At 52.8% G+C, this 21,652-nt stretch overlaps 1 protein-coding gene and 1 pseudogene across 16 annotated transcripts in view; both read right to left on the bottom strand.

The window, feature by feature from the left end:
- Dnm1 (dynamin 1) overlaps nucleotides 1-13,016 on the bottom strand; it is a 45,058-nt gene extending 32,042 nt beyond the window's left edge. For 12 of the 16 annotated variants that reach the window (XR_008214838.1, XR_008214839.1, XR_008214840.1 and 9 more), the window contains exons 1-3: nucleotides 12,736-13,015; nucleotides 732-805; nucleotides 99-248 (exon numbers count right to left, since the gene is read on the bottom strand). Coding sequence is in view for 10 of the 16 variants with exons in the window: in XM_052722980.1 (XP_052578940.1) it covers nucleotides 99-248; nucleotides 732-805; nucleotides 12,736-12,896 (385 nt within the window). In the remaining 6 variants the exon portion in view is untranslated. Of the gene's footprint in view, nucleotides 1-98; nucleotides 249-731; nucleotides 806-12,735 lie in introns of all 16 variants that reach the window. The other 4 variants (XM_052722978.1, XM_052722971.1, XM_052722974.1 and 1 more) reach the window with 1 other exon arrangement.
- A 1,755-nt stretch (nucleotides 13,017-14,771) lies between these two features.
- On the bottom strand, nucleotides 14,772-14,926 carry LOC128102785 (uncharacterized; annotated as a pseudogene).
- Nucleotides 14,927-21,652: the final 6,726 nt, after the last annotated feature.

Genomic DNA, 21,652 nt, shown 5'->3' with positions numbered 1-21,652 from the left:
CAACAAGCGTGAGAACTGTGGGGCCCAGGGAATTGGCCCAGGGTGCGCGTGGCTAGGCAAAGAAGCCAGAAGGAGGGGGCGGGGCCAGGTCTCCTCACCATGGGGCGAATAGACCCGCAGGTTGATGGGCACTGGAGAAATGCCCTTATTGGTGCCGGTGACCCGGTCAGTCTCAGCCTCAATCTCCAGGCGCACCTCCTCGAAGTCGGTGAATTTCTTCCCCTTGCAGTGCAGGAACTCGGCATATTCTGCTCCAGAAACCAATAGGGGATGGAGAGGAGGCATCAGACCTGGGAAGCTCACCTGGGTGGCATCGTTCTCCCTTAATCTACCCTTTACCTCAAAACAGCGATTCTTGTCTCCATTTTACAGTGTGCCTTTTTAAAAAAATCATTTTATTTTATTTCATGTGCATTCGTGTTTTGTCTGCATTCACGTCTGCATGAGGGTGTTAGATCCCCTGAAACTGTAGTTACAGATAGCTGTGAGCGGCCATGTGATCGTTGGGAATTGAACCTGGGTCCTCTGGAAGAACAGCCAGTGCTCTAAACCGCTGGGCCATCTCTCTAGCCCTCCACTTTATAGCTTTATACCCACTGTTTAGATTGGGATGGAGGCCCAAGGAGGGGAAGATGACCTTGCCTAAAGTCACTCCACAAATAGCTACAGTAGCTAGGCTGGACTTCACCTTAGGGAGGGGCCACGCCTGGCTACGGATGGAGAACACCCACCTGTGGTAGAATTAACCAGCTGCAGAACCAGGGGACGTCGGGTGACGATGCCAGATCCTCGGGGCAAGAAGTCCCTGCAGTGAGTTGGGGTTAGAAGAGTGTCAAGATCGGAGGGTATCTGAGGGTATCCCTGCCCCCGAGGGAGTATCTGTCCTGCTATTAGGAGACACTAAATCCCCTCAAAGAGCAGGCCCCACAGCATCTTACTGACAGCATTAAGTCACTAAGAGGAGTGGGCTCCCCCAAGTCACTGCTTCGGGTTGCGAAGAGGCTAGGCCAGCAACTCCCCAGATGTCCCTCAAATATATACCATGTTGGATCTGAGCCAATAGGAAGTCCCTGCCCCCATCCCAGCCACTGCTATTCTGCTCAGGAGAAAATGAAGCACGGGGTAGTCCAAGCGAGCAGTGAATAGTGGATCTCAGCAAAATCAGAGCAGAAGCGCCCTCCTCCCTGCCCCGCTGGGGCTGACAGTGGCTCAGTTCCTCTTCCCTGGGCCCCATCTGGCTAGAGCTGAAGACGAGGCAGATGCAGCCTGGAGGAGGCAAGGAACAGAACTCGGGCTTCTTTGGTGCCTTTTGCATGGCAGCTGCCTTGTGGGCAGAGCTCATGAGCTCCAGAAAGTAGCCTGGGAGAAGGACGCAGTAACTGTCCCCACTTTAGAGGTGGGGAAATGGCCTCAGAGATGTTCTGGTACCATGATATAGCAGAGGAGACTCCGGGCTCAACTCTGAATGTTCTTGATCTCCAGGCCCCATGGACTCAATCCCCTTTGAAGGACCACACAGAGGAGCCCCAAGGCGTCATCCATGTCCCAAGACCTGACAGTCTATAACCAACATCTGCTCCTGTCGATGTCAGCTCAGCTGTCCTTTTGGCTGACTCTGTCTGTCAGCTATTCTTATTCACCCATGACTCTGCCAGGGGCTGGCTGGAGGGTGGAGTTCTCTCCAGGCACCAGGCTGCCAGAACTAGCAGTCATGGGATCCCCCAGAACCCAGGAAATGGGAAGCATATCAGAGCCTGGGAGACTGTACTCATACAGCCAGTCATCCCCTAGAAGAGACCCAGGAGACCAAGAGAGGACCAGATGCTCGGCCTCAGCCCAGGCCGACCCAGGCCCACGCTTCCCGCACCCCAGGCTTGGAGGCAAAGGGTCAGGGGAAACAGACAGGCCCAGGGGCCTGAGCTTCAAGTCCCCCTCTTGGGGTCCTCTCTTGCACCACCTCTAGGAAAGGAGAGGCTGCTGGGGGTCAGTGGCCTGGGGGAGGGGGAAACTTGGCATGCATTAATCCTTTCTAGGTACTAGGCAAATGCTGATCTGCAAGACAGGGCTGGTACTTTCTGTCTGCCACTGTATACTGCGCCCAGCCCAGGGCTCAGTACTCATGAGGTGCCCAGTGCATTCTAAGAGAATCCCCAAGTCATCAAACAAGACTCTCACAGAGATTCTAATTTTATAGGTGAAGCAACTGAGGCTCAGAGAGGGGAAGTGACTCACTCAAGGTCACACAGCAGAACGGTTTTTCACCTGAGTTTTGTTTTATTCGTTTGGGTTTTATTGTGCTTTCTTTGTTTTTCAGCGCTAACCTTCAAAACTAGGTCCTCATACATGCTAGGCAAGTTCTCTATTATTGAGCTGTACACTCCAGACCCAGGCTAGCATTCAAATCCAAGTGTCTGTTGGACCCCAGAGGCTGAAAACATCCCCATCCCACTGTGCTACCCTCTAAGCCCAAGAAGCCAGACTTAGCTTTTTATATAATTGAATTGACTCTGATTTGTACCAGGCCCTGTGCTGGGCCGTGGGGATGAGAGATGAGTCACCAGCTCCCCACCCCAAGTCCTCACAGTGCGGTGAAGAAGACGCATAAACAGATCATGCATCGCGCCTGTGGTAGGACAGAGCTGGCCAGGCAGGCCAGGGAGAGAGGGAGTCCCAGCCTAGGGGACTTCCTGCCTCATCGCCCCAGCCTTCGCTCAGCGACTCCGGGGGGCGGAGGCCACCCCTCTGTTTGGGGGTCCCTGGGGTTGTGGGGGCAGTACATTTGTTTCTGCAGTGGCTTTGGTGGGTGTAGGGGCCTCCGGTCCACCCTCTTCCTCACCAGCTGCTTGCCAAGCAAAACCATAGCAACAGTGGTTGCTGTGGAAACTGCAGGAGGGTCTGGAAAGGATGGGACTCCCCACAGAGAGCCCTCCCCGTGCAGAGATGTGGACCTTCCCTGGGGTCTTCCCTTGAGAGGCCTCCCTGTGAGCACATGCACCCACCCGGCCCTATACTCCTGACGGTGGAGGGCTCTGGAGCCTCGAAGAGTGTGGCCCACCTGAGGAGGCTGATGGCTGCTTAGGGTCTGACCCAAGCCGCTGCCAGCTCAGAGCTGAAGCCTATCAGCAACAGAGGTCAAGACCAAGCTCTCAGAGGGCCAGGCTCTCTACGTGAGGCCCAATCAGCCTGTGTCAGAATCCACGTGGCCACTTGTTAAAAGTGTTGATTCCAGGCGGTGGTGGTGCACGCCTTTAATCCCAGCACGTGGGAGGCAGAGACAGGCAAATCTCTGATTCTGAGGCCACCCTGGTCTACACAGAGAAACCCTGTCTTGAAAAATATTATATATATATATATATATATATATATATATATATATATATATATATATATATATATACATAATGCTGGTTCCTCAATGTGTGGATTCAAATCTCCAAGGACAAGCTCAACAAGACCCTGTGTGACTGTGATGTTTTCTTTCACTACGGCCCGGTATCTCAGTGGTTAAGAGACAGTGCCAGGCAGAGGACCTGGGTTCAAATCCCACCCCTGCCTTCCCCTTGCCTGGTGTCCTTGGACTCTTCCCTTCGCTCTGAGTCCGTACGTGCTCAGCTGCGGCAGGATGCCATACATACGCTGTTGTTAAAGGGTTTGTGGGGCCTCTCGGCAGAAGGACTGAGCCCATGCCCAGGGCATGAGACCACAGGGGGCTACCAAGAAGAGTTCCTCATTTTTAGCCTCCTCCAGGAAGACTCCCCAAATTCCAGCAAGAATTCTGAAACCCCATAGAAGCCTCTTCTGCCTCACCTCCTCTGGCTACTGAGTCTTGACCATGACACCACACAAGGCAAGATGAAATCGGGAAGAGAGAACATTCCAGTCACCCATCACTGCCCTGAAGGTGGAACCGAAGCCCAGAGAGGGCAAGGATGAGAGAGGATACACAGCAATGGGGGGGGGGGGGGTGCTGAGTGAGAGCAGGGCCCAGGATTCCTCACACTGTGGACAGACCGCAGACAGGACCAGTGGGTCGCCCCACACAGACACAGAACCTGAACACAGTAGGTACTCCAGAGACACTGGAAGGGATGGCTTTCCCGCTGCTGGACACACTGTCCCACCCACTCCAGCTCTCTGTGAAGGGTCAGCATCTTGGACCCAACTTCCCAGCAGAGCCGCCCTTGCGCCTTCGGTTGAGGCCTAGGGACAGCAGAGCAGGTGTCTAAGGAACGTGTGCAGCCTCTTTAGCACCAGAGGCCAGTGCTGAGCCCAGCATGGGAGGGCATCTGGTGGCCTGCCAGCTCTCCCACTCACTTTGAGCAGATGGTGATTTCACAGGGAGGCCTTGCCTTGCCATCTGCAGAGACACCTTCAAACCTGACGCACAGAAGGGACAAAACAGACGCCTCTCCAGACCTCCAGCACCACCTACTTCCTAACTAAATTGGCACTGTCACCCCCTCCCCGGAGAGTCTGGAAACACCACACCAATGTGCCAAAGTGACTCCTCAACTCCTACTCCAGGACCTGAGGCTTGGGGCCGGAGCACCTTGATTTCCAGCCCCTGCTTGGGTGCAAATGATGACAAGATAGCGTGTCTGGTTTGGCAGGTGACCGTGCTGTCTTCTGTTTCCTGGGCTCTGGCAGCAGACACGCATGGCATTGTCGGCGTCCCCACTTTGGGGCTGTGGACAAGGGACCACCCGTCCCTCTTTGTGCCCGTCTCCTGACCGGTGCAATGGACGGACGGCTCTGGGTTTGTTGCAGTTGGAGGATGGACAAGCCCCAGCTCTCACGGTGCGTGAATGATAGCTGGGGAGAGGTGGGTTTCCAGCCTGGCCAGACCAGTAAGGGGGGCTTGGGAGGACAAGGGGATTTCAAGGACACACGCCGCTCCTGAAAGTGGCAGGCAGGGCTGGTCACGCTCCGAGGTGGCCTCGGAGGCCTCCACTGGGGGTGTTGGACAGAGATGTTTGTCAGCCAAGAAACACACAGGGAGTAGGTGAAGCTGCCACAGGCAACAAGTCCTCCTCTGTTCCCGGGGCCCCCGGGAGGCCCAGGAGGCCTGAGGCAGCCCACATGCTGCAGCGTGTAAATATAAGCTGATGTTTGAACATTTCAGGGCAGTCTAGCCGGGGACTCCCTTCATGTGCTAATGGTGCCCAAGCAGGGACTGGGTGGGACCTGCCTCCATATCCCAGTGCCCAGGCTGAGTGGGCAAGGGGCCGGCACTCAGACACCCTGTGGAGGAAACTGAGGTTGGACAGGAAGCTCTCCCAGTCCCCACTTACAGCTCACTGGACAGCAGGGGTCACGGAATCACAAAAAGAAGGTTGTTGGGGTTGGGGATTTAGCTTAGTGGTAGAGTGCTTGCCTAGCAAGCACAAGGCCCTGAGTTCCATCCTCAGCTGGGGGTGGGGGTGGGGTTGTCCCAGTTCACAGTGCAAGTTGGTGATGGGTGGGACCACACACGGCAGCGTCCATCCTTCCCAGTCCCCTTTGTCTTTCCATCCATGCTTCCTCCCTCCCTCTCTTTTTTCTCCCTCCCTCCCTCCTCAATCCTTTCCTCCATCCTTCCGTTCCTTCCCTCTTGTGTTGACTTTTTTGTTGTTGTTGTTGTTTTGTTTTTCGAGAAAGGATTTCTCCTGTAGTTTTAGTGCCTGTCCTGGATCTTGCTCTGTAGACCAGGCTGGCCTTGAACTCACAGAGATCCGCCTGCCTCTGCCTCCCGAGTGCTGGGATTAAAGACGTGCGCCACTACCATCCACTGGAAGTTATATTTTCAAAGTGGAAATAGTTTATTTTTTTTCACCTAATGAAAAAATTAAGATTTTGGGCTGGAGAGATGGCTCAGTGGTTAAGAGCACTGGCTGCTCTTCCAGAGGTCCTGAGTTCAATTCTCAGTAACCACATGGTGGCTCACAAACTGTCTGTAATTCCAGTTCCAGGGGACCTGACACCATCATGCAGGGAAAACACCAATGTACATGAATAAAAAAAAAAATTAAGATTTTAGTTACACACCTTTAATCCCAGCATTATGGGAGGAAGAGAGAAGAGGCAGGTGGATCTCTGTGAATTTGAGACCAGCCTGGTTTACATGAGTTCCAGGACAGCCCGGGCTATGCCAAGAGTCCCTGTCTCAAAAAAAAAAAAAAAAAAAAAAAAAAAAAAAGGATTTTTTTCTCCATTTGAAAAAATTCAAGAGATACATAAACCCTTTTACAAGGTAAAACAGAACCGCTGTCCCAGGCCCTGGAGCTGGCCACCGTAAGCATTGCTAGTACCTGTGGCTGCCGACTGTTAACCAGACTCTGCTGGAGCCTTGAAACTCTGCAGCATTCTAAGATTTCTTTTTGGGGTGATGGGAATGTTCTAAAATTAGTTTATGATGATGGCTGCAGAACTCTGTAAATACACTAAAAATCATTGAATTGTGCACTTTAAATGGGTGGGTTTTATGATTCACAAATCACACAGCAGTGAGGCTGTTCAAGGCTCTGTCATCTGGACGGGCTGCTCTCATGGCTGGCTAAGGTCGCTGTGATCAGTTTCCCCACTTCACGGGAAAATTGAGGCCCAGAGGACAGAAGCCACATGACCCTCAGCTGGACTCCCACTCAGGCTCCTACAAGCCATCAGGAACATCTCCCAAGACACCTGGTACAGATGCCTCTAGGTTGGTATTTCCTGTCACAATAGCATGAGGAGAAAGCTCCAGCTTCATCCCCAGAAATGTGTCCCTGCTCAGAGCCTCAGTTTCCCTGTCGGTGAAATGGGACTCAGTGCAGCAGCTTTGTTCCAGGGCTCTTGAGAGGATGCCCTGAGAACGGGGCTGTGGAAGACCTAACTGAGGGTGCCCACTGGGGGCGCTCAAAAGCTGTGTGCTCTGGCTGTGTGCTCTGCAGACGTGCTGGGGACTCAGGCAGGTGAGAAGCCTCCTCTTCTGGTTGTTGGCCTCCTTGCTCTGCTGAGAGCGGGTTCCTGCGAGCCCAAGTGACAGAAGAATTGCGAGGCTCTAGATGGATGCTGTAACGGCCGTCTGCCAGGTGCTTCCTCCTTCTTTCTTCTATGCTTTGGGGGGGGGGGGGGACAGAGCCCCACCCCACACATGGAACTGGGCCAGCACAAGGAGCTAAGGCATCAGGGAAGGCACCCAGAGGAGGGCCTGGCTGATGAGACTTGAAGGTCGGAGCCAGTGAGGGAGATGGGGGCAGGAAAGCAGAGAAGACAATGTCAGAGGGACCTCAACCCATTTCCTCCATGAACTGCCAGCTAGTCAGGGGACCAGCGTGGACTGGCTAAAGGTGATCAAGCCAACAGGGCTCAACCGGGAATCTGGGGCTCAGGTTTGAGGGGACGAAGAAGGCTTCAGCTAGAGGAGATTAGGAATGGGGAGCACTACAGAGTTCCCTGCTGGTAGACCGAGAACAGACTTAGCGTGGTGAGAGGTCACGGGTCTGGTAGCGGGCTTTGTGGGGCTTGGGGACGGAGCCCTGGATGTGTTGGCTGGAGAGTCTGGTCCAGGGCTCTGTCCAGGGTACTTAGGGATCTGCCCTATGCACCTTCCAAGCCTGACTGGTCACCTCCTTGCTGCCTGTAGGAACTGAAGTCTAGTGCAACCTTCTATAAGGCTTCCTTGTCCTCAGACTTGTGTCTCAGAAGGGGTGAGAATCAGAAAGACAACCAAAGAGGGAAGGACAGAGATGGGGCTGTACAAAAGGGCAGGGTGTGGAGTGTGGACAGGCACATGGCAAAGTCTGGCCTGGAAGCAGGAGACCTCTTGGTTCCTCTCCCGTCTTTGATTTAATTGCTGTGTGACTTCAAGCAAGACCCCCACCTTCTCTGAGCCATTCTGGAAGCCTGAGATGATAGTCCACAATTTCACGAAGACAACAGCAGTGCTGTCCTTAGGCGCGGAAACGAGCCCTGGCCCTGAGCGTCATTATGCCTGTGGATAAAGGTCTCCAGGGTCCTGGGGAAATGGCCCTCATTTTAGGGGTTGCCGAGAGAGGTCCTTTCTGGGGGCATAGATAATAGGACAGTTGGGGGGGGCTTTGTGGTGCAGGGTGGGATGAGAAGGGACAGGGCAGCTGGAGAGAGGGGCCACCTGTCTCCATGCAGGGTGGGTTTGCCGAGGGCAGAATGTACTGCCTTCAGCAGCCTCGCCCTGATTTATAATAGCAATCCCAGACACATGGCATGTGGGCCTATGGTTCTGCTCCTGCCCACGCCCGACAACACTGTGCCCACACCTGGCTTCCCGCACCAATGTCCTTCCTACCTGGATACCCATTACCCGACGAGCCAGGGTTCCCACCCTCTGACCCCAACCAAGCCCAGGAAACTCTACTCTACTGGCGCCGGATCAAATGCTATCTGCCAGGGTCACCTTTCATCCTTAGTTCCTCTGGGCCACTGGGATGGCAGAGATGGGGGAAGGTGTCCCTCGGCTGAGACCAGCCCCAGCTGTGAGCTCCACGTGTGGCTCAGAGGCAGTGAGCACTCTGTGTGTGTTAGGGGTGTGCTCTGAGGAGACCATGGGGGTGGGGACTGTCCCCTTCAGGAAGGTCCTCCCCACACCTAGATTGGCTCATTCTTCCTCCGGCTTCTCAGTCTATTTAGTATTACTCAGGTCAGTCTTCATGCCGCTTCCCCAGAGCAAGCCCAGCACATGTCTGTTCTCTCTGCCCAGCCCGGGCCAGGGACCCCGTGTCTCGGATGGCTGTCATATCCCCTCACTTTCTTCAACTTCAGTCTCCAACTCTGAGAAACAGGCTCACAAGGAAAGTGATCGGGGAAAGAATATGAGCTGAACACTGAGGGGTGGGCTGTCTCCGTGGGAGACTGACGCCCAGTGCCGGGAAGGACAATAGAGACCAAGGCCGTGGAGTGGGAAGCAGTCACCTACATCCGCTCCCTGGCTGGCTGTTGGGCTCTGGACAGGAGCTTATTTTCCTCCTCTGCCCCACTCAGATGGGGAAGACACGTCCCTGCCACACCTGTGTTCTCTCAACCCTCCACGAAGTCTCACGGGGGGTCATGCTTGCTACACTACTGCCCCCATTTTACAAATGTGAAAATAGTAGACAGCCAGGGATAGAAAGACACCTGGGGCTGCCGTGGTTGCCCATTCCCACTGTTCTCCCCACCCCTGGCTGGGGGCAAAGGAAACGGCTTACCTGCCATGCTAACCTGGAGGAATGCTGGGAGACAGGGCACGGAGGCGGCCCCGCAGTGGAGCATCTGTTCAGGAAATACTGGCTAGTCCTAGGGGTCAGACACTCCTCCAGCTGCCCCTGTATGATCTCATCTCTCATGGATTTAAATCCCACGTCTACACCGACAGCTTCCACATTCATATTCCCCCTGTGCCCTCTCCCCAGCTCCCAACACCTCCAGGAGATGTCTAGGGCATCTCTGTCTGAATCCTCGCTCGACTGAATCCTCACTGCCTTGAACCTGTCCACCACCACCCTCTGTCCCCTGAGGTTGGTCCTCCGAACTCTCCTGACGGCACTGGTCTCATCAACCCCGACCCCGGCCACCCTTGATTCCCTCTCAGCCCCTCCCACTCCTGCTCCTGTCCATCACTCAGTGGGACCTGGCCCCAGACAGATCGGAGCCCACATCCTTTGACATCCCTATAGGAGCTCCTCATCTTCGACATCCCTGTGGGAGCTCCTCAGCCCTCCCTCTTGCCTCCTCCCTGGCACACATTTGTTAGAGTCACCTCAAGTCATTCTGCCACTTATGAGCCTCCAAGGATAACGAAAATAAAGCCAGCCTCCTGACAGTCGCCTAAGGCCTCACAGACGCAGGCCCTCCCTATGCCTGTCGCATCCTTCCTGCCTGGGCAAATGCCAGCCATAATGGTGCCTGTTTGTGTTTCAAACTGGTTCTTTCCTGCCCCAGGCCCTTTGCATCTGCTGTCCCCTGGCTGGGGATTTTCCCCAGCTTCTCACACAGCTTGGCACTGCTTGGTTCTCCTAGGTGCGACCTTCCTCTAAGACCTTCTGAGCCACTCTGCTCCCTCCGGGACCCTGGCCACATCCTGCAGGTGCCTCAGTTTCCCTCCCTGGAATGCACAGCTTCATCCTCATCAAAGACTCTCTAGTGTGACCACTGTGGACCCTCCAAGAATGACTGCTAAATTACTGAATGAACTGGCCTCAGTTTCCCCCATCTGGAAAAGGGAAGCAAAAGAAACAGCATAGACTCAAACACGTCCTAGCAGGGTCCTGGACAGCTGCTGGGCCACCTCCGTTACAGAGCTGACACTACGTCCTCCTGGGTGCCTGTGAACGTGGCTGGCCTGGATTAGCCTGTTCCTCCAGAGAGCTTTCCACTTCCTCTCCATGGCGGTTGGTGCTCTGGAAGCCCCAGGAGAAAGCTGTTGTTTCCATGCTCACGGGTCTGGGGACCCAGAGCTAGGTAGAGAGGTCGGGAACCCAAGAGGGCGCAGGTAGGGCTGGCTGGAACCCAACCCCACCCCTAGCCTCAATTTCGCCACCCACGTCCCAGCCCTGGCCTCTTCTCTAGATAAGGGGTTCAACACTGCTTCCTCCTTGCTCCCCCAATCTGGGAGCAGTTCTCCCCTGCCCCACACCTGCATCTGGACACTCCTTCATATCCATGCCGGAGCCGTGGCCAAGCCAAGGGCACTGGGGTACAAAGGGCAGAGTTCAGGCCTTTTCTGCCACTGGACAGACAGGTAAACAGCTGCTGTGTGTGTCTGCTGTGGTCTGGGCCATCCTTCCGCACTCCCGGAGGGCAGGAGCACCATGGATAGGTCCCCAGGCTAATAGACTGGGAGTATCTCAAGGACTCTCTTCCACGGATTTAGTGAATGGCTTCCGTACCCTTTTAGGAGGTCAAGGTAAGTTTCCAGGGCCCCCATCCTACAGACAGGAAAACCAGATGTCTACACTCCAATGAGTCCCCATGACCAACAAAGGGTCAAGATGGAATCTGACAAGTCCCTTCCCAAATATGTGACCTTGAGTAAAGCATCTCAGTTCAGTTGGCCCACCTATAAGGTGGACATTTATGGTGTGATTGCTTCATTGGGGGTATAGCAAGGCATGGGAGGGGCTCTGTGGAGCTCCCCAGTCTTCACCCCCTGACCGGAGCACAGTCTAGCTCAGCGGATGAGAGATGAGACTATAGTTTATGTAAAGTGCCGGACACCCTTGCATTCCTCTGCCTTCAAGGGCTCCAAAGTCCTCCACCTTTAACAGTCCTGACTGTTGGACCCCTAGGAAGGGGCTCATCTATACGGTTTCTTGCCTCTGTCTGCAGCTCTAGGGTCACATGATCCAGACACAGCTGCTTCTCTCTGCTGATGAGACAGACACAGCCACTTCCACTGTGCCATGCCCACATCCCACAAAAACATGGCTCTACTCAGGTCCTCTTCCTATCTCCAGAATGAGTTTGCAGTGGACATCTGGGGACATGTGAGGGGTGGCATCAACCATCCAGTCTGCCCATATTGCACAGATGTTTGTAAAGGCAAGTGACTTGCCCAAGGTTTTCCAGCAGAACCTGGCTTAGACCCAGATGTCACCCCATAAAGCTCCTGTTCCTCTGGAAGGAGGGGCCCCTGCTTCCCTCTCTCCCATGCCAGTCATCTCCTTAGCCATGAAGGTCATTGCAAGAAAGCAAGATTTTCTAGAAAGATTCGAGAGGGAGCAGTGAAGGTGAGGGATGAAGTTCAGTGCCCCTGTCCCTCCCTCTGTCCGGTAGCCCCCTCCCCATCCTGCTCCTGAACTCAGAGAACGATCTACTCTTTCTAAGAACCGGAAATGCCATCTCTGTTTTCCCTTGCTCAAAGGGAACCTGGGGGGGTCACGACCCTGCCTGTCCCCCTAAGTTCAAGACCCTTTGTCTCTAAGGCTGCACCCCCGCTCTGCCACCTGGCCTTCCCAGCGCCTTGTGGGATCAGAGGCCGGAGGAGGATTAGGTTCTGCAACGGCTCACCACCCTCCACCTCCCCGCCATCCTGCCTCCCGGACTTAGTCATCTCTGCCCTCTGCCGCCTTCTCTCTCCATCACAACCCAGGCCAGGGGAGGAGGACTCTGACAGGCGGCCCCCACCCAGGGGGCGGCGAAGCCAGGGGCCGGCTGCTCCGCAAAGGCTCACAAGCCGCTTCTCCTCCCTCCCCCTTCCCTTCCTCGCCCCGCAGCCCGCGCCTCCCCCTCCGCCGCTCTGCGCACGGATGGCGGCGGGAGCCGCAGAGGTGTGTGTGTGTGTATGTGTTAGTGTGTGTGCGCGCGCGCGTGTGCGTGTGCGAAGGGGGAGGCTGTGCCTGGTCCCCGATGCCCACGGGGCTGTGTCCTTTTCTAGGGACCGAAGGAGGGGGCTGTCCCCTGTCACGACCAGGAATTCCCACGGGGGCAGAGCCGGCTCCATGGAGCCTAGGGTGGGAAGGGGACACTGCCCTCCGGGTGCTGTCCGCTCCCAGCGAGGCGCTGAGTAATGCGGGCCCCCACGGTGCGGGTATTGGCGATCAAGGACGGCCCTTTGCCGGGGTAGCCCTGCGGAGGATGGGGTGAAGGAGGGGGCGTGAGTGGGGGGACTCCACCGATGTCCGTGGTCTGACGGGGTCGCTGCGGACCCTAGGGCTCGGGTGGGGGGCGGGGGCGCTCGGTCCTCAGGAGCAGCGACCAGACCGTCGGAGCCCGGGGCGGGGACCCGGGGCACCGGAGCGCGGGAGTCCGCGCCGCTCCTACCTGCCCACGAAATTTTCCAGCACTGAGCTCTTGCCGGCGCTCTGGCCGCCCACCACGGCGATCTGCGGCAGGTCGAGGTCCGCGTTCTGGCCGATGGCGGAGAAGGCGTCCTGTAGCCGGTTGACTAGAGGGATGAGGTCTTCCATGCCGCGGTTGCCCATGGCTGAGGCGGGCCCGGCGGGCTGCGATCCCGGCCGCCGCTCCTGCTCCGGCTCCTGGCCCCCGGCTTCGCGGCTGCAGCCGAATATCCCGACTGCGTGCGCCGCGGGTCCCCCGCCCCACGGGGATCCGAGCGGAGCGCTTCTCCAGACCGCCGCTAGATGGCGGACGGGGTCTCTCGGGCTCGTCACCATGCGCAGACGCCGCGCGAGGCGCTCTGGGTGTTGTAGTTTTCTCCTTCTGCGGCTTTCGGGACGATTTACTTGTGTCTCTGGGGTACGGATGCTGCACCGAAGATATTATTTCTGGGAACGAGATGGGTGCTAACTATAGAAATGGGTTATTATATGTTGGTTATGATTACTTCACTCCAGCATTCATCTCCAGTAGAGAAACTGAGGCCTTGGAAGATCTGGAACCGTCAAGGTTGTAGTCAGCTGACCAAAATCTGCTCTAGTCCACTTAACCTTGAATGCTTTCTAGTCTAGGTTCTGACACTAATTAATAATCTCCAGCATATCCTTTCTATCTTTGGGCCTCAGTGTTTCTGTTTCTAGAAGAAAGAAAGGACCATTAATTCCACGAATTACCAGGAACCCATGATAAGCCAGGCCCTATCTAAGCTCATAGATACAATACCGAGTAAAACAGCTAGGGTCTCCACGCTCAGATCTTACAGGTGGTGGGACAGACAGGACACACATAGGCAGAGGCTGGAATGGGGAAAGTAGAAATCATCTGTACTAGAAGAAATGGAAGAAATCAACAGGGCGTGGAAAGCCACGTTAGCCAGGAGGAGTCAAAGGTTTCCTGAAAAAATGACCTTTGAAAAGGGACCTAAATGATAAGCAGGGGCCAGGCACGGGCAGATAAGGGGAAAGCACCCTGGTAGAAGGAAGTCCTCCAGGGAGAGGAGAAAGTTCTTATCTTAAACCCCAGCGCTCCAAAAGGGTGGTAGCCAGGCCCAGGGCATGAGGAGGGTGGCACATAGTGAGATTCCTCCAACTGTGCTTGCCTGTCCCTTTCACACAAAGAGGCCATGAGGCACCATCCCAGCCACCCCCTTTTTGCACCTAATTAGGAGTTCTCACAAGGAAGCCAAGAAAGGGAGGATCAGCAGGTCACTTCCATGTGTGCTGAGACTAGGGAAGTGTCCTGGGAATTGGAGACTATTGGTTTTTCACTGCTGAATCATGTCAAGCACCATGCTAGACCCCAGAGACAAAGCAGTGAGAGGAATGGTCCTTACCTACACGTGGCTTACCGTCGAGAGGAAGAGGAGGGGCTGTATGCAACTAAGCCAATAACCATGACCGTGGGACAGCGATGCGCAGGGCTGGGGAGGGACTGTGTTGTTAATGTACACAGGATGGCCAGAGACTGTAACGCCAGGTAGCATTGGAACAGAGACCCAAAGAAGGTGGACAATGAGCCAAGTGAGAAGGGATTTATTTCATGTAAGGCCTCTGGGCCTTACCTAAGTATATGATCTGGATCCTTCCACATTCTGGGTCTTGGTTATCTAATCTGAAAAGTGGGCACAAGGACAGGACAGAAGGCCTGCGTAGGGCCCAGCCCAGGCCTGGTGCTCACTGCCATGCCTCTCCAGCCATGCCATCCATATCAAAAGTCCAGGTAGCTGAAGTGCCAGTCCCAGCATCCTCCATCCAAAGCAGCTGTCCTTAGCCAACTTGTTATGCTCTGAGGATCAGAGAGGGCAGGGGTATGAGCCAAAATGATCAGCAACATCAGTTTAGGCTGGGAGTACAGTCTGAAAAAGTCTGTCTGGACCATTGTAACTGGGATTTGTTTGTTTGTCTCTCTCTCTCTCTCTCTCTCTCTCTCTCTCTCTCTCTCTCTCTCTCTCTCTCTCTCTCCAGGGGGAGTGTGAATGTAATCCTCTACTACCACAAATTATACAGTTAATGTTTCCCGTATTTGGGAAAATCATGGGGGTCAGCACTCAATGGCTGAGCCTCACCCTGAAAAAACCACTCTCTTGATCATGGCATTTCTCCTGCCAGCTAAGTATTATGATTTTTTTCTTAAACACAATAGTGAAACTTACTATTAAAAAACAGACATTCCAGAAGTATTTGAAAGCCTCGGGTTATTTTTCCACCTATGTATGGATCAACACTACAGCTGAGAATTTATTCTGCAGCTTATTTTTTGTTTTGTTTTGTTTTTCGAGACAGGGTTTCTCTGTGTAATCCTGACACCAGGCTGGCCTCGAACTCGCAGAGATCCACCTGCCTCTGCCTCCCAAGTGCTGGGACTACAGGTGTGTGACACCACTGCCCAGCTGTGGCATGTCTTTTACCTTTACAAAATGGGACCATACTAAATGCCCTGCAATCCTTGATCTGGGACCTGGTGGGGAGTTGGTTAGAAATGCAGAATGCAAGGCCTCACCCAGGACCTTCTGTGTCACAGCTTGAATGTAACAAGGACCAAGTCCTCCAGGAAATTGCTATGCAAACTGAAGTTGGAGTGAGGAAGAGGGTGATGCTGGGGATAAAGGAAGCCGCATACAGGTGTGAATTCAGAGAGCAAACCCTCCCTGACATACGCTCTGCCCTCAGGTTCCCTGTATGGCTTTGCAGAGGCCGCAAGAGGGCTGCTGCAGAAAGGTCCCCAGGCTCAGAGAAGCAGGACACTCTGAGGGACAATACATGCATCAGATCAGAGCCCTCCAAAACACCAAATGGTTTGGCCCTCTGCTTTGAACACTAGGAAGGAGGATGCTATGCTGAGCTCCCAAAGTTTGGCCACCATGGAGGCCAGTTATTAATAGAAACATTCCGTGATTCCTCCCAGCCAGTGACTATGTCTGGTGACCACTGCCTGGTCTCAGAACTTTTAGTAGCTTGCTGTGATAGATGTGGGAAATGAGGTGCAGAGATGTTACTGAGGAATGTGTCCAAGGTCATAAGGCCAAGCAATGACAGAGTCAAGCTGTCAATAGAGGTGGGTGTGACTCACAGCATCGTCTACCCTGGAAGTCTATGTAGTGTGTGTGTGTGTGTGTGTGTGTGTGTGTGTGTGTGTGTGTGTGTGTGTGTGCCGCCACACGGGTGCAGAGCCTGAAGGAGAAACTCAAATGGTGTCCTTGTCTGCCGTCTATCTTGTTTTTTGAAACAGGATCTCCCATTGGCCTGGGACTCATCAGGTTGGTGAGTGACTGACCAACCTGCCCCAGAGTCCTTCTCTTTCTCCCTCTGCAGCAGACTTACAAGCACGGGCTTCCATGACTGTTGTAGGGTTCCAGTTCTGGCTTCATGCTTACAAGGCAAGCACTCTATGAACTGAGCTATCTCCCTAGCTAAATACATGTATTTTGAGTGCACAGAAACCATACACAACCTCTTGTGATGTGTGCTCAGCAGGTGCTAAAAAAATCACTTAGGGGCCAGTGAGATGGCTCAGCCCATAAAGGCACTTTCCACCTAGCCTGCCTATCTGAGTTTGGTCCCCGGGATCCACATGGTAGAGAAGGAGAGCGGACTCCTCAAGTTGTCCTCTGACTTACACACACACACACACACACACACACACACACACACACATAAAAATGAAAGAAACCACACCAGTTGATTGGAACAGTGGTCTTCAGATAAAAGCCCCTAGAGCAAGCCCTTGCATTTAGCCATTCAGCTTTCTCTGGGTCTGGCCTTGGATCTACCATTCATTGCGTTTTCTTCAAGGGATTGGTGTCTACTTGGTGGCAGAACTCATGCAAGACAGGTTCATGAAGTGGTTAATAAGAAGCAAGGCTCATCCTCTTGCAGCGGGGATTCACAGGGGAGAAGCAGACATGCCCAGCAGATCCGGCACATGGAGCAAGGGCACTGTGGTAGTTTGAATATGCATGACCCCCAGAGGCTCATAGATTTAGATGCTTGGTCACCAGGGAGTGGCACTGCTGGACAGGGATTCGGAGGTGTGGCATTGTAGGGAATGTGTTACTGTGGGCGGGCTTCAGGGTTTCAAACGCTCAAGCCAGGCCCAGTATCTTACTCTTCCTGCTGCCTGCGGATCCAGATGTAGAACTCTTGGCTCCTTCTCCAGCACCATGTCTACTTGTACACTGCTGTGCTTCCTGCCAATGATGATAATGGATTAAATCTTGAATCTGTAAGCCAGCCCCAATTAAACATTTTCTTTTATAAGAGTTGCTGTGGTCAGGCTGGCGGTGGTGGCACACGCCTTTAAATCCAGCACTTGGGAGGCAGAGCCAGGCAGATCTCTGTGAGTTCGAGGCCAGCCTGGTCTACAGCTGTCCAAGACAGCACCAAAGCTATACAGAGAAACCCTGAAAAACCAAAAAAAAAAAAAAAAAAAAAAAAAAGAGTTGCTGTGGTCATAGTGTCTCTTCACAGCAATAGAAACCCTAAGACAGGCACCCAGGGCAGGGGTACTGCAGGGGAAGCCCCTGAGCCAGGCTGGGGCTTGCACAGTGCCCTCTTCTTCAAGGCTGGGATGCTGGGCACAAAGGCATTCTCAGAGTTTGGGAGAGTTGCTGGTCTAGATGTCTGCATTTACCTGTTCTGTCCCATGGAACAGTATTCCCCATGAGCCTGGGAGAGGGTCTGATAGCATTGCGATTCTGCCCTGGTGAGGGATAAAGCCAATAGTCTGGTGTTCATGTCCTTTTCTACATACTGCTTTGTGGCTTGATGACTTGGAGCATGTAGTAGAATATTTTAAGGGGTGTTACTTTTGTTTATGTTGCATTTGTTTAACTCTGTGAGGCTGTGTTGCTGTGCCTGTATAAAACACCTGATGGTCTAATAAAGAACTGAATGGCCAATAGAAAGGCAGGAGAAAGGGTAGGTGGGTCTGGCAGGCAGAGAGTATAAATAGAAGGAGAAATATGGGAAGACGGATTGGAGAGTTAGGAGCCAGAGAAGGAGGAGGACTCCAGGGGCCAGCCACCCAGGTACACAGCGAGCCACAGGGTAAGAGTAAGATTACGGAGTTAGGCCGGGCGTTGGTGGCACACGCCTTTAATCCCAGCACTCGGGAGGCAGAGCCAGGCGGATCTCTGTGAGTTCGAGGCCAGCCTGGGCTACCAAGTGAGTTCCAGGAAAAGGCGCAAAGCTACACAGAGAAACCCTGTCTCGAAAAACCAAAAAAAAAAAAAAAAAAAAAAAAAAGATTACAGAGTTAGAGAGTGGGGGGTGGGGCAGAGGCAAAAGTAGACGGGATAATTAAGATAAGGAAAGCTGGCTAGAAACTAAGCCAAGCCATGGGCAGGCAGTCCTAAGTAAGAATAAGCCTCCGTGTGTGATTTATTTGGGAACTGGGTGGCAGGCCCCCCCCAAAAAAGAGTAAAATACCAACAACAATAGGAGCAAGCCACTTTACCTCTGGGGGCCTCGGGTTCTCTGACTGTAAAGGGGATAGGTAATAAAACCCCTGAGTTGCAGGATCTGGAATTGAAGTGAATTTGGGTAGAGAACCAATAGAGATCAGCATAGCTGTAAGCCGTACCTCACACATACTGCACCCTCTAAAGGGACCCTTGACTCTTAGGAAGGTAGAAGAGGGTGTAGCTGGATGTAACGACAAGGTCTGTGGGAAGGGGGAGACTGTCACCCACAAGTCAGTTCTGTCCATCAGAAATGACCAAAGTAAGGTCCTGAATCAGAAGGATGCTTGCTCCAGAAGGTAGGGATGGACACAAGGCTGTGCACATCCAGCTCACCCCTAGCTCTGCCCTCCATCTCTCTCCGTGTTTATTTATATGAAGGGACACAGGTGGGCAGCAGCCACTGGGAAGGCCACGTGAGACACACAGGGTCTCACATTCGCTCTGCCTCCTGCCCAATGTGGAGCTTCTGCTGAGCACAGGGCCGGCTCCCAGGAGTGCTGAGCTGGGCTGGCAGGTGGCAGGCCCGCCTTGTCGTCTGCGTTGGCGTGCTGTTCTGGATTCCTGGCTGGAATCTCCTCCGTAGGAGGATGGATGTGGATGTCAAGCAAGGAAGAGCGAGGACCATCAACCCGGGGACAGAGGCTGGCCCTTGAATTCAAGAGCTGGAGTCATTCATTCATTCACCCATTCATTTCATTGACTGTCACCAGCCAATGTGATGAGCAGGGGTGGGCTGGATTTCAAGGACACGGGGACAATTCAGCAGCTTCTTTTGCCATCTAGAGGCACATGACATCACTGGGGATAGAAATCATGTGAGCTGAGGAGGTAGCAGGTTACAAAATGAAGATGCCATATGGGGTCAATAACCACGTAGAAAAGTGTGACAGGAGCCACTGTAAAAATTGCACGCGTCCTAGTGTGGGGAACCGGCAAAACTAAGACAGTGCAAGGCTTCAGTGACCAGACACTGTCATTGTTACTGCCAGCACCACCATCATCATCGTTATTTTGAGACAAGGTCTCTTGTAGCCCAGGCTAGCCTTGAACTCTGAGAATAGCCTTGCATTTCTGATCCTTTTGCCTTCACTTCCCAGGTGCTGGGATTACAAGCATATGCCACAATACCTGGTTTTATGCAGTGCTGGAATCGAACCCAGGGCTTTGGGCATGCTAGGCAAGCACTGTACTAGTTGAACTGCATCCTCAGTCCATCCTCATTATTACCAATAACAACAACAATAAACAAGGTCTTGTTTATGTAGCCCTGCCTGACCTAGAACTCTGTATATCAGTGGTTCTCAACCTGTGGGTTGAGATCTCTTTTTGGGTCAAATGACCCTTTCACAGAGGTCTCATATCTGATATCCTGCATATCAGATATTTACATTATGATTCATAACAGTAGCAAAATTACAGTTATGAAGTAGCAATGAAAATAATTTTATGGCTGGGGTCACCACAACGTGAGAACTGTGTTGAAGGGTCACAGCGTCAGGAAGGTTGAGAACCACTGATCTGTATAGACCAATCTGGCTTTGAATTTACAGCAGTGATTGGGCTTCTGCCTCCCAAGCTCTAGGATTACAGGCATGAGACTCTGTGCCTGGTTTGACCTCATTATTAACCTGAAAAACTCAGGAGAAGCCTGGAGAGATGGCTCAGCGGTTAAAAGCACTTGTTCTTGCTAGAAGAACCAGGTTCAATCCCTAGCACCCACACAGCAGATCACAAAACTCCAGTTCCAGGGGATGCAACACCTTCTTATGACTTCTGTGGACACCAGGCATGCATGCGGTGCACAGACATGCACATGAGCAAAACATATAAAATAAATCGAAAATTTTTAAAGCTTAGGATAAAAATAACAGCTTTTCTCCAACTAAAACACATTTAGAACAGTATCAGCCAAACTTCTGGTTGGATTTTAGAAGCAGGGAGTGGTTTACCAAAATTCTTTATTCAATTTGGAAAAAAAAAAAGGATCTAGAATTGGTGAGTTTTACTTACTTTCTGATTTTGTACTACGTTGGACATGACCAGAAGGGGCAGGTGTTGACACAGATCCACTGAGTACAGGAATTCTGTGATAAAGAGGCTTTCCAAGACACAGGTGAAAGGGTCTGGGGTGCCTCCTTGGGTAAAACACTTGCTGCAACACCCAATGGCCTGTACTGGAGTCACAGAACCCATGTAAAGATGGAGAGAGAACTGACCCCACAGAGAAGATCTCTGACCTCCACACCCACACTATGGCACACATACCCCCCCCCAATAATACACAAAAACAGAACACACTGGTAATAAAAATAAAAATTAAGAGACAAGAAAGAGATTTCGCCAGGTTTTTTTTCCAGCCTCCATGGGGAAGATATTTTCCCCCCATATATATATATATATGGGGGAGGGGGAATTCTGCCTGCCAGAGATTGAGCAAAGGTAATTAGCCCCAAAAAGTAAACCCAGAGCCCTCCAACCATGGCCTTAGCTTATCTTCAAGGCTGAAATCACGCACATTAAAAAAAAAGGAGCCGGGCGGTGGTGGCGCACGCCTTTAATCCCAGCACTCGGGAGGCAGAGGCAGGCGGATCGCTGTGAGTTCGAGGCCAGCCTGGTCTACAGAGCGAGATCCAGGAAAGGCGCAAAGCTACACAGAGAAACCCTGTCTCGAAAAATCAAAAAAAAAAAAAAAAAAAAGGAAAGGAAAGGAAAAGGAAGCCTTTCCCCCATGATCAAGTCACCCAAAACAATCGTTGCAAATTAGGGGAGAAAAAAAGGAGAGTGAAAATCCCCTCGAACCCACTACACACTGTTATCCCCTACCCCACAAAGCCCAGCACATAATGTATATGGAGTTTGAGAACCTGCTGAGCTCACACCAGGTCGTATTGTGAATGTTTCATAGCCTTTGAAAAATCTCATTTCTGACGGTTGTGTGCTTCCTGTTAAGGAGGCAGACACGGCGGTTTATTTAGCTTTTCCCTCCGAAGCTGACCGTTTTCCAGGCTGCTAGGGTAAATAACGTTTCCAGGGACAAACCTGCTGGCTTTGAAAGTCTCTTTTCTGATCGATTTCCTGGGCTACGTTCCTACAAGGGGGTTAGTCGGTCAAAGGGCAAAGGGTGCTCTAGAGCCTCGATAAACCCTTGGCAGATGCGTGCATGACAGATGCGCGTGCGCAGTCAGCTCGCACTGGCTTCCCATCTTCGCCAGCACCAGCATTATTTTTAGTGTTTTCACTTTAGCAACTAGCTAAAGCTCGCCGTGTGCCGGCGTCAGTGATAAGCATTATGTAATGGCATCTTCACACACACCTACAGGAGGGGACATTTATTTTGCATATCAAGAAGCCGTCGAGGACTCCTCCAGTCCCTCAGGGTGG

This window comes from Peromyscus californicus, unplaced genomic scaffold (assembly GCF_007827085.1).
Source record: "Peromyscus californicus insignis strain IS unplaced genomic scaffold, ASM782708v3 Scaffold_7__1_contigs__length_154581171, whole genome shotgun sequence".
Lineage (NCBI taxonomy): Eukaryota > Metazoa > Chordata > Mammalia > Rodentia > Cricetidae > Peromyscus > Peromyscus californicus.
The sequence above is the reverse complement of the archived record's forward strand: the minus strand, read 5'-3'. Positions and strand labels throughout refer to the sequence as shown.